This window comes from Corvus kubaryi, unplaced genomic scaffold (genome assembly GCF_017639235.1).
Source record: "Corvus kubaryi isolate FWS band 111438036 unplaced genomic scaffold, C.kubaryi_AGA036_p1.0 37357, whole genome shotgun sequence".
NCBI classification, from domain to species: domain Eukaryota; kingdom Metazoa; phylum Chordata; class Aves; order Passeriformes; family Corvidae; genus Corvus; species Corvus kubaryi.
This window is the reverse complement of record NW_024581117.1, coordinates 1,717,510-1,733,378: the sequence shown is the minus strand read 5'-3', so window position 1 is coordinate 1,733,378 and position 15,869 is coordinate 1,717,510. Positions and strand designations below refer to the sequence as shown.

The window sequence follows — 15,869 nt, the reverse complement described above, 5'->3', positions numbered from 1 at the left end:
TAATTTCATAATATGGGTAATATTTTCTATCTTATACATTATATAAAATATAATATGTATAACATGCCACAAATTATATAATAACTTATATTTAGATATTTTATTATATACACTCATACAATTTGTGGTTTTCTTAACAAATTGCACTTTGGGTTTATGCCAAAATTCTATGATACTACTTTTTTTCTTTCAGAAATTCTGTGTTGTTTTCCCAAATTTTAGTTCTTAACTCCTTAAAGACATCTTCTCTTACTGTCTTTATGATGTAAATGACTGAGAAAAATTGCATTATTTAACAATCAAAAGCAATGTTCTTTTTTCAAGATTTTTGCTGTGTTATGACCAATAACTATTATATTCTGGAACCTTTTCACTGAGCTTATTTCAGTTCAAAATTGCTTCTTTTTGAAGTCAAATACTGTAATGTTGTATGACATTACAAGAATATTTCTCTGACATTCAGACTGACTTCTATGCTTGTTCTCATGATATTTTAGAATTCTCTATCACAGCTTGTCTAGAAATACTGTGATCCTTCATCAACAGTGTGAAATATTGCAGCAATTCAATCACTCAGACTAAGCAAACATCAAATGAAGTCGGGGAGGTCAATGGGTGTCAGAACTGTCTGCTTGTTTTAGAGATTACTCTGGGGAAGCTAGCTGACTTCCATATTTTAAGATCTGTCACATCTGTAATTAATAGTAGTTGGGAACTTGGTGAGCACTGGAATTCAAATTCCTCCCCCAGTTATTAGTACTACACAAGCTCTAAGTGTTTCTGTTTCATTGCTGTCTTTGTCACTGACTTCATTGCCCATGGCCACAATGGAGGTCTGCTGCATCACAGGCTGAATGAGCATGGCCAGTCAACCGAGGGAGGTGGTTACCCCATCTATTCAACACTTGTAAGAGACCATCTACACTGGGCTTCCAATTTCCTTTCCCCTAGCAAATGAAAACATTGATAAACAGGATCAAGTATTGTGGAGGCCACCAGAATATTCAGGTCTGGAGCACTTGTCCTGCCCTTCAGGCTGAAGGAACAGGGCTGCTCCAGCCTGGGGAAGGGTTTTTCTGGGGAACATGATAGTGGACTCCAAAACCTAAGGGGAAACCATCAAAAAGACAGACACAGGGTCTTTGCATTGGTGTAACATGTGAGTATCAAAGACAGTGGGTATGTTGAAAACACAGAGTTTCAGGCTTGATATAAGTAAAAAGAAATTCTCATTGGGGACAGCCAAGCAGCAGAACAGGCTGCTCAGAGAAGCAGCTCAGGCTCCATCCTTTGGTGCTTCAAGCACCAGTTTGACAAAGCACTGAGAGACCAGATTTGAACTCTCAGCTAATCCTGCTGATTTCCTTAGGTCCTTTCACTCTGAATTATACCATAATACTACATCATAGTCCCATGTTATGTAGGACAAATGATCAGTCCACAATCAGATGTCAGACTCATGAAATGAAAGAACCCAATGGGATTTTTAAGTCTTACAAATTTTCATAAGAAAATTAGAATGCAGGGCTGAAAGACACATCCATTAACAAACCTTCCAGGCATAATTATCCTGAGAAGACAGAGATGACATAAAAATAAATACATGCTAATTTATATTTATTTATCTATGTCGTTTCCTGAGTGAGGTTAAAAGTATAAATTGGTACTTTACCAGTATTTCTCTTATTCATATATGCTGAAGAAATTTGAAAACCAAACACAACATCATATGATGAAGGAGGAAAATCACATAAAGAATAAAAATATTTATCAATATTATAATAAATAATAATATATTAAAAAAATAATATAATGCTTATTATATAATATATATTAAATATAATAATTATTATAAATAACAGGTACATTCATGAAAATTCATAAGGTAGTATGGCATTTAAAGAAATTAACCTAATTGAATATTGTAATAAATTACTCAATTGTATATCAAATATGGCTCCTTCATTTCTTCAGTTGAGTTCTTTGGGTAGTTTATAGCATTTCTTCTACTAATTCCTAATTTTTGACTACAAACAGCAGCAGACATAGAATTTTGTGTAATACCTTACTATTGAACGGAAGCCAAACATGTTTTCTTTTCCACTGAATAGGGAAATTATTGAAGACAGAAGTATCATCATAAATCTTCAATAAGGTGTCAGTTTTGCACAAACATATTATTCTGGTTACCACATATACGTATTCAGAATGTAAACCTAGAATTATTGTGTAAATTTATAAAATTTGAATTCTTACATGTAGTTGAAATTTTGCATGTAGATATTGCATACACTGAATTACTCTCCCATGGTATAGTTTTCCTAGCTGCATAAAAATTCAGAGGGGATATAATATGCATAATGTTTTGTGATGGAAACATGCATAGCTAGTGAAGGGTAAGATCCCAAGAGATGGTAACCAGCTATGAATTCCCCTTCATGTAATGCTTTATTCATAACTTAATTACAATTGCATAAACCAAAATATCTGTATGAAAACTATTGTAACACTTTTTGTTTTTACTATTGATGTGTGTCATGAAAAATACATTTTTACAATTTCAGTGATTCGCACTGGATGATGGTGTTTTTTCTTTCTAATTCCAAAAAGAACTGGATGAAATTTTCAGAGAAGTCTATCTTAGGCTTGTAACAAACAACATTTAAAAGTTATTGCAGAAAAAATGCATCGTTGTTTAGCAAAACTCTACAGCAGTTACTTACTATCACCACGGCAAAGCAAAGGCCCCAGTTTGTAAGCTGCTTCCGAGTTTGGTCTGCCAGTATCCGTGATCACAATTTCAGTTACTGGTAGATGGTCCTTGTAGGAGAGGAACCCAGTATCATTAGTCCTGAAAAGATAAAATGAAAGCCACAGCTCTCCTAAATGTTTCCCATAAACATTTCATTACATTGACACATTGCTGGGGAAAAGGAAAGAAATTTAGAAAAATGTTGCCTAAATATGTATGTGTGTATATGTGTGTCTGTATATGTGTGTTTGTATAGGTGTGATAGAAAAAACTGTGACTAGAAACATATGCTTTGGAATTGATATTGGGCTCATTTGACAGGACCGAAAGAATTTCATTGGAAGTGGGTAGATTTATGGCTGGCCTGGTTCACATAAACATGAGAAAAATACTCTTGAATAAATGGGCACCTAACTGGCTGCTTAAGTCAATGAGTTTGCTCAAGTCAGTAATTTTATGTTGCTGAGGACATACTGTATCTGTAATTGACTCCGTCATCAATATCAAACATTTAATGGCTTAATATGACTTTCAAGTAAGTCTTTGTTTTTTATTTTTCCACCTTGAAGTATAAAAAATCAAATAGAAATGTACAAAGTCATGCTGACTACAGGAAAAGCAGTATATGCTACAAGTATGAAACTTGCAGAAAAGAAAATATGCAACTTTGCACTCAGAGCACACAGCCAGTACTTGTAATCTTAGACCTAGTTCCCTGTTTCAAATCATTGTTGACTTAGTGCCAGAAATGATATTTAAATTTCATAAGCACCAGTTTTGGCCCTAAAATTTCTTCCCCTAAACCCATTGAAATGTTCAGTTACTCATGACCATTTGGAAAACTCAATCTGTCCATTCAATGCATTCATGGTTGAGGACTTCCTTTGAAGGGCAAAGCAAACAGTTCAGAAAAAACCTCAGAAACTCACTGAGGAGAGGTAATCTAGAAGTCCTACTGCTCAGAGATTAAACATGAGATACACCTCAGCAAGAAAGCCATGTTTCTCTGAGAATGTTGTTGGGCTTAGCAATCTTGTCTTTTAGTACACAGTGCGCAGGAACTGAGACAACAGGGAGAGATTCCACTCTTGTGCTGAATAAAATTAGTGACTTTTTTCTCCTCTCCTCTCTCCCTTTCCTAAAATCATCATCTTTCTCCTGCATACAATTTCTGTTTATCTGTTTTGGAGCACAGTGCAAACAAATGGACTTTTTTTTTTTTAGTAAATTATTTTGCTTAAGTGAGGAATGGAAAACATTTTTTTTTTAAATGGTAACTTTTCATGAGATATTGCAGGTTTCTAATTTAGAATTGAAAAAAAATCTGTCAAAACACCATATATGTTTGCTTCAGTACAATGATGCTGTAAACAAAAGGAAACTGAATAGAATCTATCTTCTGTGGGGAGGATTTGCAATTTTTATATTTTTAGGACCAGATTTTTTAAAAAGCAATCTTTCTATTTTAGAATTCTAGAGACTTGAAGTTTTTGATTAGTCAAACAAAGAGTTTAGTTAAATCTATGTCCAATCTATGACATAAGATAGATTTCACTACAAAAATAGACTGTCAAAACCAGTGTTTCAAAACCACAGTTCTCTATGCTCAAAATGCATCTCAAGCAAGCATAGCTTCTACCTACTTTTTCCACCCAGTGAACAGTATCTAGTCAACTAATCCAAAACAGTTGTTTCTAGGGAACCAAATATAATGTTAATCACAAGTTCCAGAATGAGTGTACACATAATCACTGTAACACTGGGGTCACTGGGAAGAATTTCCACTTATAAATGTCAAAAGTGGATAAAAACAGAAATATAAATCCAGAGTCATTATACTTTCAATTTAATACACTCATAAACATCTCAGCAACTTACTCAAAGTGAATGTACATGTGAAGACACAAACATCATCCCCTTATCTGCTGTATTTACAAATATGTTACCATTATAAATTAAACTATATATGTGAGCATGGATTAAATGAATGACAAAAATGAGCAAGAATATATTACATGTGTGAGCAACTATGCTAATTTTTTTCTCAAAATGCATTAATCTTCTAACACTTATTTTCATGTTAGAAATGAAATACTGGTTTTATTTTCATCAGCATAACAACAGGGAATTTTTTAATGTTCTGTGTGTTTCTTTAATCTCTTTATTGGAACAAATATTGCAGATATCACCCTGTGAATTTTACTGCAATAGCAAATTCTTTTCTCCAGAAATCTTTGAAGTTTGTGAAGAATTGTTCTTTGACTAACATTTTCTTGTACGTTCATTTCTGTGTCTGCTGAATTCACTGATCACGTTGAGGGAACAAGCATTTTTCAACCTAACCCACTAGTCACTCCTTTAAAGGAAGGATGGACCTTCAGAAATAAAAATGGTATATTGCTTGATTTTGCACACATCAAGATGTTCTGAAGTACCTTTCTTATATATTTCTACTTTCAAAAAAAAAGATGCTGATGCATTTTTAAAAATGCATATATTAATGTGCTCACTGAACTTGATTTATATAAGTTAAATAGACTTCACAATTTTAAGACCATAAAAGTTTCTTCAACAGAAGAACTTTCACTCGAAAAGTCCCTCTGCTTTATCAAGTCCTGTACCGCACTGGAGCTCTTGTTGAGAAAGTTGTATCTGACCCTTTTAAATGAAAAGTCAGGTTTAGATTTGACATTGTAACAAGAACTCATCCATCATATTATTTACTTGAAAGTTATCGTAAATTACACCAGAGAATTTTAGGCACAAGTGGCAGATGTACATCCTGGAAATCCATTCATTCTCTTTGAATAGGACTCCATATGAGTGCTTTGCTTCGTTGATAGCAAGGGATTAATTTTAATTATCTATGTTGTAGATGAAAAAAAGTGTGTAAAAGTCTAACCTTAAAAGTGTAGTTAAAAATTATGCTAAAATTAACTTTTTTCCCAGAACTTTTTATTTTAACTTTAATTACTGTCAGTAGTCTCAAACTAACTGAAGTTGTGGTAAAGAACAATTATCTAAATCTGTAACATGCAATATACTAAAAAGACTAGAAAGTATCTGTAAAAGTAAACCCTCCCCAAAATTCAGAGTGAAAGAATTAGCAGTAATACTTAATATATATAGCAATATCTTTGTGAAAAATTATGCTCTAAAGCAAAGAATCAGATGACATGATGGCAACTTAGATTTCCAACTGCCCTGCTATTATAAATGTCCTAAGGCCTATATATTTTCTTTATCTACTTTAAACAGAAAAAAGTATTTTGAATAAGCAGCAGTAAAAAGTCACCATTCATCCCTGTCTGCATCACAGTTGCAGTAATGCTGGGAATCAATACAGTTTCCCTCCAATCCACAAGCACATTTTTGTACAGCAGGCAAGGAACCTCCCCAGTAAGTATGAGTTTCATTGGTTCTTCCAATCCACCAGCTCAAGGGCATCCCATCTAAAAAGCAGATTAGAGAAAATCAGTGCCCAGTCTTGTCTCCTACTTCTCTCAAGTTTCCCATCCAAATAATATTCCAAAAGATTAAGAAGACAAAAAATCCCTGCTCAAATCTAAAACCTTTAAATGACTGGCAAAAAATAAATTACCACCTTTGCTTGGTAAGTGATTATTCATTTTAATACTTCGTTATCATGTATTAAATGATTGTCACAGATTTCTGCTTGCATTAGTAGAAAAGGGAACTCATGGTACCTAGTTCAGCCAGCCATGATATTAGAATCATTTATCTTAAGGAGTCCATTTATATAATTCATTCTAAAATGGTCCATGAAAGAGGAGATATATTCATCCTGAAAATCAGGATAGTTTATATTCCCAAATAAAGATTAATTTCAGATGTTGGAACTACCAGAAATAGAATGAGGAAAGTCACAGAAATGGTCTCATCCCACTACCAAGAGTACTACAGAGTACTACTACCCACATCTGTGATGAACGTTAAGCAGCTGAATAGTGGTGTTAATCAGAAATGCCCAAAGACAGCTGTTAGGTCATGGACGGCAGATTCAGAATTTATATACTCAGAGATAGCAGAAATCATGATAATGGTGCTCCCGTAAGCAAGTTGATATATCTGGTGAGCAGAGGTGAGGTTTCCCAGGACTATTACATCTCTCTGTGGTGCCTCCAGTCAGCATTGTTTCTAGCAAAATGATAAAACTGGATGTTTCCTTAATGTTACAGTACTGCAGAATAAGCTTAAAGGTATTGCCAAGCAAGCATAGCAACAGAAGAAATATCTACAGAATACATAATAGCAAAATGATATGAAGCATAAAGATAAGCCATCTCAAATGAGATGGAAGAAGGGTGATAGATGCATGAAAGTCAAGGCATGAGAATTAATGTTAAATTATAGAGTTTCTTATAGGTGCACTTCTTTTTGCTTCTGCTGGAGCTCCATTTTCAGCACCCAGCCCCCACAAAGAAGCTGGAATTTATTCTACTCTCAACTTTACTTACAACTGCTACTGCTTATTAAACCTCACTGTTAGATAAGACCTCTGTTGCACTGACAATCTTTCAGATTGCTAACATATTGACTGCATTCATTACCACACAACTGTCAGCCCAGCAGGGCAAAAAACAGTGTGAGCAGTTTTTCGAAAAGTCAAGCTTGCATAATGGCATCAATGTCCAATATCAGTGTTTGTGTTTGCAAACCATCACAGGAGGAAGAAAACCCAGAGACCGTGTATAAATAATTTATCAGAAAACACTTTAAAAAGGTTCTAACAACTAAGAATGTAAAAAGAAGAATATTTCTGCTGCTTTAGCAGCATGCTTTAGGTTTATACCGTAGTCATGAATTAGCATTCCCAGTGTTTCACTAGGGACATTGGGGCATGTTTAAAAGCTGGTCTCAGTTACTTGTTCATACAGCCGGGTGAGGAGAAAGTATTTACTGAAATGCTGCAAGTTCATACTGATTAGCCCAGAGTTTTTTTCCCTGCGTTGGCAGAAAGTACTGCCTAAGCAAAATAAAGCCATTAATTAAAATGGTTAGAGATTTCCTTATAATGATCACATAAAAGTATTAAGAGATGACTTCTTTAATGATATCATTTGGAAATGCTATCCAGGCTGATTGAATACAATGCATTCTTAAAATAGTCAGTTAAGAACTACTATGTGAACTGTATGTTCCAAAAAATGTATCATGTAACCATCATCAAATTTTGTACTTGTCAGGCATACCTAGTGAAGATTATCAATAGCAGAAATGAGAACGATTAAATTGTTTAAACAAAGAATGATTTTAGAAAATTTGTAGAATAATACTTTCACGTAACTTTCACAAGCTTATTTAGCATTCAAAACTGAATTTTAGATGACTTATCACAACTGACTGGTTGCACACTTTTAAAACATTTATTTTAGCACATTTATGTGCATATTATAAATATGCACCTATATATAATATAAACAGCATAACCATATAAATAGTGTATTATTTTAGCACATTTACATGCAATCTCCTTCAAAAAAAATATATAGTCTTTAAAATTTCTGCTTGAGACAAACCAGGCTTTTGAACATCTACTCATTGCTTTAATTTGGAGCACATGGTAAAAGGAAGGTTCATTGGGACATCTTAAGCAGCAGGTTCACTTTTTTTGCTGTGGAGGTGTTTTCAAACAGATATTCTTCCAAGAGCGAACACTAGTCTAAGAAGTCCAGAGATGTTCATGCCATAATTAGGCAGAAAGAATGTGTAAGGAAAGAGCTTAGACATAGAACCAGAAAGTGCTTCACGCAGAGGCCTCCTTTCTGCTTGGTAGGAAAGAATGCCAAGGAATCAATTTTTAGCACCCTAAGAGTTTCTGGTGCACAAGTCGAAAAATTTCACTAGTTTTACAAAAAACAGTAAAGAATGAGGGTTTTACCACCACATTATTTGGAATACTTACAACACTTGTTCAGAGTAAAGTCTTTTAACACTAGCTCTGTGCTAGTGACAGTTAAGAATTAAATAGACTACATAACTTCAGTTTTCTTTAAGTAGATGTCTCTTTATTTCTTAAAGCAATTATAATTTTGTCAATAATCCACATGTAAACTACTGAACTTTTTATGAATGTTTTATTGGACAGTGGAAATTCAATGTTATTGATGTTTTTTGTCAAGTACAATATGCACATTAAGTGCACACATTAACTTCTGCTGGTATTTATGCACTAATTTGTGTACTTTTAAAAAGATATTTCCTCAGTAGCTCCTTCATTAAAATTAAAAAAATCATGGAAGACCAAACAAGAAGAGATCTGTTAATAACAATCTCTGTTAATTTAAAAGTCTTATGAGAGAAATTAACTTGGGAACTTAATTCTCTGAAAGAAGATCATTATAAATTGACATTTGTATTTTCCTGGTTCAAGTATCTCTTGGCAACCTACAGAAATCTGCGTACTTGATATTTGAAGTAGTTCAAACTCCATAGCAGCAAAATGCCGTAGCCTTGTTAGAAATAAATAACTTTAGTAGCCAGTAAAACAAAAGGCACTATGCAGCATAAGAGGCTTTGTCTGCTTTACTTACCTGACTTATCTAAAAGCCTTGATTTTTTGCAGTAGTAAGCAAGCTCCTGTTCACAGTGATCTGCAAGGTTTATTGTAGCCTGAAGCTGGTCTAGGCTGGCAGAATACTTGAAAAACACGGTGTGTGGGTTCTCTCGATTAGCACTTTTAACTCTGGTTAGGTTGGTGCTGTTATGCTGTATAATTGTCCACGTTGCATCTTTCAAAACCCACATGAAAAGTAATAAAGAATGAGAAAGAGTTGCGTAAGTTAGTAATGGAAAGAACGTGTATGATGAAATCAGACAAACTTCAAGATAACTTCTTTAATCATAGAAAGCCTTTTGGGGCTCATGAAACACAGAGATAAATCACTGAGCAAAAATGAAAACAATTATTTGTTGTTTCTATTAATAGGTAGATTATTGTACCATGACTGTAAAAGTATTCGGCTTATTGAATAAGGAAAGAATATGCGATGACACCCAAATATTTGTATTAGAAATAAAATGCTCTTTACTTCGCAAATTCCAATGAAAGACTGGAAAGAAAAAAACACTTACTGTTGTTACTTTCCCCAGGCATAAATAATACGTAAAATAACACTAATTCTACCCTAAAATCTACCTACATTACATACATCGTTATAGCCTGAATTAATTTATTCTGTATGAGAAATATAGAAAAGGCCTTTTCTATTCTACATAGAAGCAGAAGTATCTTGCATATACTATATTTACTACAAAACTAAGATTACATGTAGGTGAATTATTATTGCCACCTAAAATTAAATAGTAGTTATGGTGAAGGCTTGTATCATTCTTCTGTTTTATACTTTTGCCAAGCCCCTTCACCTGTGAATAGGAAAGAAATGAGCTTATTCTGTTCCAACTCCCGCTTTCAAAACTTTGAAGTCTCACTCCTGACCAAAATCCCTTTCAAGGTAAGGGTGAGCAGGCTCCCAGTTAAAGCCAGTCTGGGACAGTCAAGTCAAGTTTAGATTCATGGTTACTGTATTCTTCCATCTTAATGGTCAATGTAATTTGAAAAAAACATGAGAAATATTACTTTCTCTAAATTTTAGTATTGATACAGTATTTCTAACATTGTAATAGTAGTACTCCAACTAGACTTCTATTTTATTTCATCAGCTGCCTATAGGCTACACATGGCAGATATTATAAAATATTCATAAAGAGGAAAGGACTCATGGTCACTTAAAGATAACTACTAGACAGAAAAACCAAATGAAATATTTTTTATCTAATTATAAAGTTTTATTAAGGATGTGATTAGAGTATCAAAAACCAGATAGCTAGATACAAAAATTTAAATTTTGGTTGTTTTCTTTGTTTTGGGTGCTGTTTTCCATGGTTGTGGGGATTTTTTGGTAGATGAACATACACACAGACAAAAATAGACCTAAACATTACACTAAACTTAAAAATGAAGACAAGCAGTTTGGATATTCAACTCACAGTCACACTCCTAAAATTATAAAGAAAAAAGGAAAAAAGACAACTGCAATTTTTGTAGCATTTTAATTGACAGTGTCGACTGTAGGCTTTTGATTCTGAAACTGACCTCCAGGAACAAAATCAGGGAATGGCACCTCCCTCCCAGCTGCCTGAAAATAGAGCCCCATGAATGTCAAAGACAAGGCAGTGCAGTATGAAATGTGGGCATCTGCCTTCCCTGCCACTGGTGGGAAAAGGGAATACCAGTCATGAGGAAACTGGGAACAAAACAAATATAGAAGATTCATCCTGTCACAATGCATCTTGAGATGAAGAACTGATCAATGATGTTTGCTTAATGTGGTGAATAAGGAGTGACTGAGGAAAACAGTAACAGCTGTTCATGGACACACAAGGATAAATCAGACACTGCACTGTACCTTGGAGAGTTATACCCACTTAGAAAAATTGTCATCTTTCTGCCATGATTCCTTGGTGTCTTTCAGTCTCACAGGACACTAGAATATTTCTTTCTAAGAGCCTGTGCCAATCTGAAGTGTGCTTATTGTGAGCTAGCACAGTTCACTGTAGAAGTCAAGGTCAGGAGCTGACATGGTGAGACTAGGTAAATTGCTCAAGCCCATTATCACACTCTTACTGTAAGGTTTCTAAGTCAAGTTCTCAACAGCGCATATCTAAATCAGTTCAAATCTAGCTTATTCATGTATTCTTTTAAACAGTTATAAATGTGTAAAAATATATTTTTGTCAAACAAAACAATAAAATGTTTCTGTGATTTTGGCTGGAAAGAAATTCAAATAAAAGGGGCTAAATAAAAAGAAAAGGAGACAGCCACAAATCCAGCAATATTAAATTCCAAAGCCATTTAAATTTAAGCTTTTTAGAAAGGATTTATACCAATATACCGTACAGCATACAGAGTGTCAACAAAACATCAACTGTTTTGTTAAAAAGCAGACTGAAATCAAACTCCGACAGCTAAAACTTCTAGTTATATACATGATCAGATTCAAAGAACAGGTTGCAGAAGGCAAACAGGGTGTCCAAAAGTGAGGCTGCAAGAGTCCCACTGGTTGCATTTGTATTCTCTAAAAGATCACCTTGCAGCTTGAGAAATGAAGTTTAGTATCTATATTCCTCTCAACAGAGGCTAGATCTAAATTACAATTTTTCAGAAGGCTATCAAGAAAAATCTGCAAATTTCTCATAAAACATAACTTATTTCTCATTTTCTTAAGTCTGCTGCAACTTCAGTGAGAACAAAGCTGCTTCCCAAAAATGAACTAGTATGACATTGTCTCCATATGGAACATATGCCCCATTTATGCAAAGCATAACAGGAATGCTGTGTTAGCTTCACAGCCTGAATCCTGTTATTGTTCTAATTTTCTGCCTAATTCTTTGCCCAATATCCTGACCGAAGGAGTCACCTTCATTTTGTTGTGCATGTTTACACTAAATTCAGGAACTTCAGAGGCTTCTCCCTTGGTAACCCATGTTTCAATATAATGAGCATGCATACAGTCCCAACTGTAAGTTAAGGAAGTTTATCACCTCACCTGTCATATTGCAGTATACGAGAAATGGTCCCAAGGGGCCACTTCCATCTGAATCAATATTGTAAAAGCCTGAAGTATTCCCTCTGTGCTTATAGGCTTCACATGATTGCTCATAGATGGCTGTAAAAGAACACATTCCATCACAAATGTAATGGCATGATTTTACATTTTTATTCAGGGAATTAAAAAAAAAGTGCATGAACTGTGACATTGGGAAAAGCAGTTGGGTGTGTTATCTCTGCTAAAGAATGAAGAAAATTCATGTCGTCAAAACTATGCCTTTATTAGAAGTTGTTAAGCATATTTGGTTTTATTTATCAAGGAGATCACAAGGTGCATTTTTAAGCATTTTAATCTGTATTTCCAGTTCAAGACCTCTGGGAGGAAAACATGAAATATGGGTAAGTAAATGGTTGTAAAAACTGCTGAATAATGGTAGAATGCCAAGAATATTACTTAGACCCTGGTAATAAGATTTTGAGGAAACCCCTACTAACTACCTCAACCAAATCAGATTTTTGTTGCTGTTGTTGTTGTAAAGTAAAGCAGAAGGTAACCATTTTTTGGCTTTCACACTTCTTATTTTCTTCCCATTTTAAATGGAAAAGCAAGTGACTTGTCAGAGACTTCAGTAAAAGAACTAAATAAGCAAAGACAAAATGACAACTCCTTGGCTCCTTGTCGTGTATGCTTTATTTCAGTCTAGGTCTGAAAAAAAAATCAGTGATACCTGCTCTATATCAAGTATCTGAGAAAAAAGAAGATGTATGAGTACACCTCTGTAACTGTATCTCAGGAAGCATGATGATAATGCCACAGCTGGACACGCTAGTCTAAATTCTCCTTTAACCATTACGTTTCTTTTGAGCAGTCATAATGTTTTGATCTTTCATTTCAAAATTAAACTGTGAGCTATATCAGTATAAAAACTTAAAAAAAAAAAAATCTGCCAAAAGAATGAGCCATTAGATTACAAAAGCAGTTACGAGTGCTATACAAATGTTTTTTAAAAATAAGCTATTTTTCTTAAGAATGTGATCCTTCTGTTTCTTTGCCGGATGGTTACTGACATTGTAGGGCAACAACTATAAAAGAGACAAACCATTGATTTTACTTACTCTATGAAATATCCATAACAAACAATTTATGCAATTTTCAAATGGAATTTTATGGTTCTTTACAGTAAATGCCCTTAACTAAATTTAGAAATGAAAAAAGAAGTTCAATTATTCATTATTATTTTTGACAAGGAAAAAATTTGGTAACTTGTAATATTACATTTCTCACGGAGTCCTAATCATCAGGAAACCATAGCCTCCCTCTGTCCTCATAGATATCACCAGATGATTCAATTTATGACTTTTCAAATTGTAATGAAGCAAATCACCTTCATCTTCACTCTGGGCTCATCAGAGTTGAATGGTATACACTGTGATATTCAAAAGCATCTATACTATTGGCATATATGACTCTTGTTGACTTTGTATGAGCAAGATTTAAATAGGCCATCTTCTAAAATCAGTGATTTCTCAAAAAATCCCACCTGGGTATACATACATTCTTTTTGTAAAAGCTGCCAAAAAGGACTGTACAGATTTATAAAGACGATTTGTAAGGACAGATATGGGGAGAAATAAGAGAGAATTGGGTTGTGAGCTGTAAAACCTGCCTGCAGAGGCAGATGGCAGCACAAAGGAGCACATGGTGGCACACAGAGGTTTGTCTCCTCCAGACCCTGGGGGAGGAGGTGTCACAGGGCAGAGCCCTACGGAGAGGAGCCTGCCGGGAGCTGACGGATGGGTGAACAGCAATTGATCATCCCATAGGAGGACACTGAGAAAGTGTGTTGCTGATGTGGCAACACGGGATAGGTCACACCCTATAAGGAAATACTGTACCTTGGAAAAGTGTATAAAACCAACTCACTCCTTTGAATAAACGATTGAGATTCCCTGCCGGTCTGGGTCTGTGCCTCAATCGCTGACAGACAGAATTATTTATCTGATGATTAAGGCAATCTTTCTATTTAAAAACAAACAAACAAACAAACAAAACAACAAAAAAAAAACCAAAAAAACCCCCCAAAAAACCCCAGTAAACTTACAGTAAACTTTCATATGGATTTTTACTTATTAGAAGCATGTACTAAAAGCCAGAGTACTTATTGTCTTCCCAGAACATGCTGAAAGCAGTACCAAAGTAAAGCATCTCCTGTGAAATTACCTAAGTTACTTTCAATTAGGTTTTTAAAATTAATTTATTTTATTTTCTCCTAATCTACTTCCTGATCCAGCAAACTAGAAAAACACGTGTATGAGGTTTAGCAGAGGATTACCTTTGGACATGCGTGTAGTCCCACTGTCTCAGAAATAATGAGTATTAGTTGTTGTGATGAATAAAGATGAATTTAACATATTTCTAAATGATCCATTGATTCAGAAAGTGGAATTATATGGATGGGAGAGGATATTACTATCTCATGTAAAATACAAAAAACATGAAAGAAAAACACAAACTTTCAATCCATTTTTTTGTTACATATTTTGAGCTCCCAAGGCCTTTCCTCAAACCAGATCATGAGTATTTTTATGACTTAAAATAATTTATGAATGATATGTTCAAATGTTTTTTGGTTTGTTTTGGTTTGGGTTTTTTTTTTTTCTTTGTGGTGAAGAAATTCAATCAGAAGTAAAAGCATAGTCAGAAATCAGAAAACATCTTAGACTTACGATAGTGGCAAGTAGCTCCCTTGTAACCAGTATTGGCACAGTTACAGTGGAAACTGTTCCAGGACTGTGAGCACTCACCACCATGTTCACAGTAATTAGGCAAACACCTAAAACAAAAAACAATGTACATTTTCACTCTTCACTTACATGCTACTTGTACTTAGCAAGAAAAGCAAATCCTGGAAAAGAAGTATAATGTGAAGGAAGTGATCAAGGTCATTGGTGAAGATGTCAATGTAAGTAAAAGAAAATGAAGAATTTCTTCCTTGGTATTCCTTTTGCTTATAGAAAATATCTTCATTACGTAATAAGCTTGTGAGAACAGAAATAAATTGTAAGATGCAGAATTGTTATTACTGTTCAACTGGCCGCAATTCAATACAGGCTGATAAACCAATGAAAGGTTTATGTGTTGATAATTCGATGCAAGTTTTGCAATGACTGGAATTTCTTCAACAAGATTTATCAAAACAAAGCAACATTAGAGCAGATTTCTTTCTGTTCTTGTAAAAATAATAATACAAAAATCACCTAACAAATAAATCTGACCACAGCATCTGAGATCTATCTCTTATTCCAAAATTGTATTTAGTTTCTATCCTAGAAAGAGTTCAGTATGTGAGTTTCAACGCAACTGCCTATAAAGCCAGTTTCCATTCTGGTAATACAATTAATATCCTGAAGGGCTTGATTACTTTCTTCTACGTATACAGGTTGACTGAAAAACTAATTTACCTGTATCTTCTTAGTGTTTCAGACTGCAGCACTGAACCAAAGTATAAAATAGTCGTGAGATGAAAAAAAAAGAAATTCTCTTTT

The 15,869-nt window shown here is 34.3% G+C and overlaps 1 protein-coding gene across 2 annotated transcripts in view; it reads right to left on the bottom strand.

Moving 5' to 3' along the window:
* The window catches only part of LOC121667193 (contactin-associated protein-like 4), a 216,514-nt gene that overhangs the window by 37,516 nt on the left and 163,129 nt on the right, over nucleotides 1-15,869 (bottom strand). For both annotated transcript variants that reach the window (XM_042033618.1, XM_042033619.1), the window contains 5 exons: nucleotides 15,051-15,157; nucleotides 12,322-12,441; nucleotides 9,307-9,504; nucleotides 6,048-6,204; nucleotides 2,724-2,851 (listed from right to left, as the gene is read on the bottom strand). In XM_042033618.1, coding sequence (XP_041889552.1) covers nucleotides 2,724-2,851; nucleotides 6,048-6,204; nucleotides 9,307-9,504; nucleotides 12,322-12,441; nucleotides 15,051-15,157 — 710 coding nt within the window. The remainder of the gene's footprint in view (nucleotides 1-2,723; nucleotides 2,852-6,047; nucleotides 6,205-9,306; nucleotides 9,505-12,321; nucleotides 12,442-15,050; nucleotides 15,158-15,869) is intronic.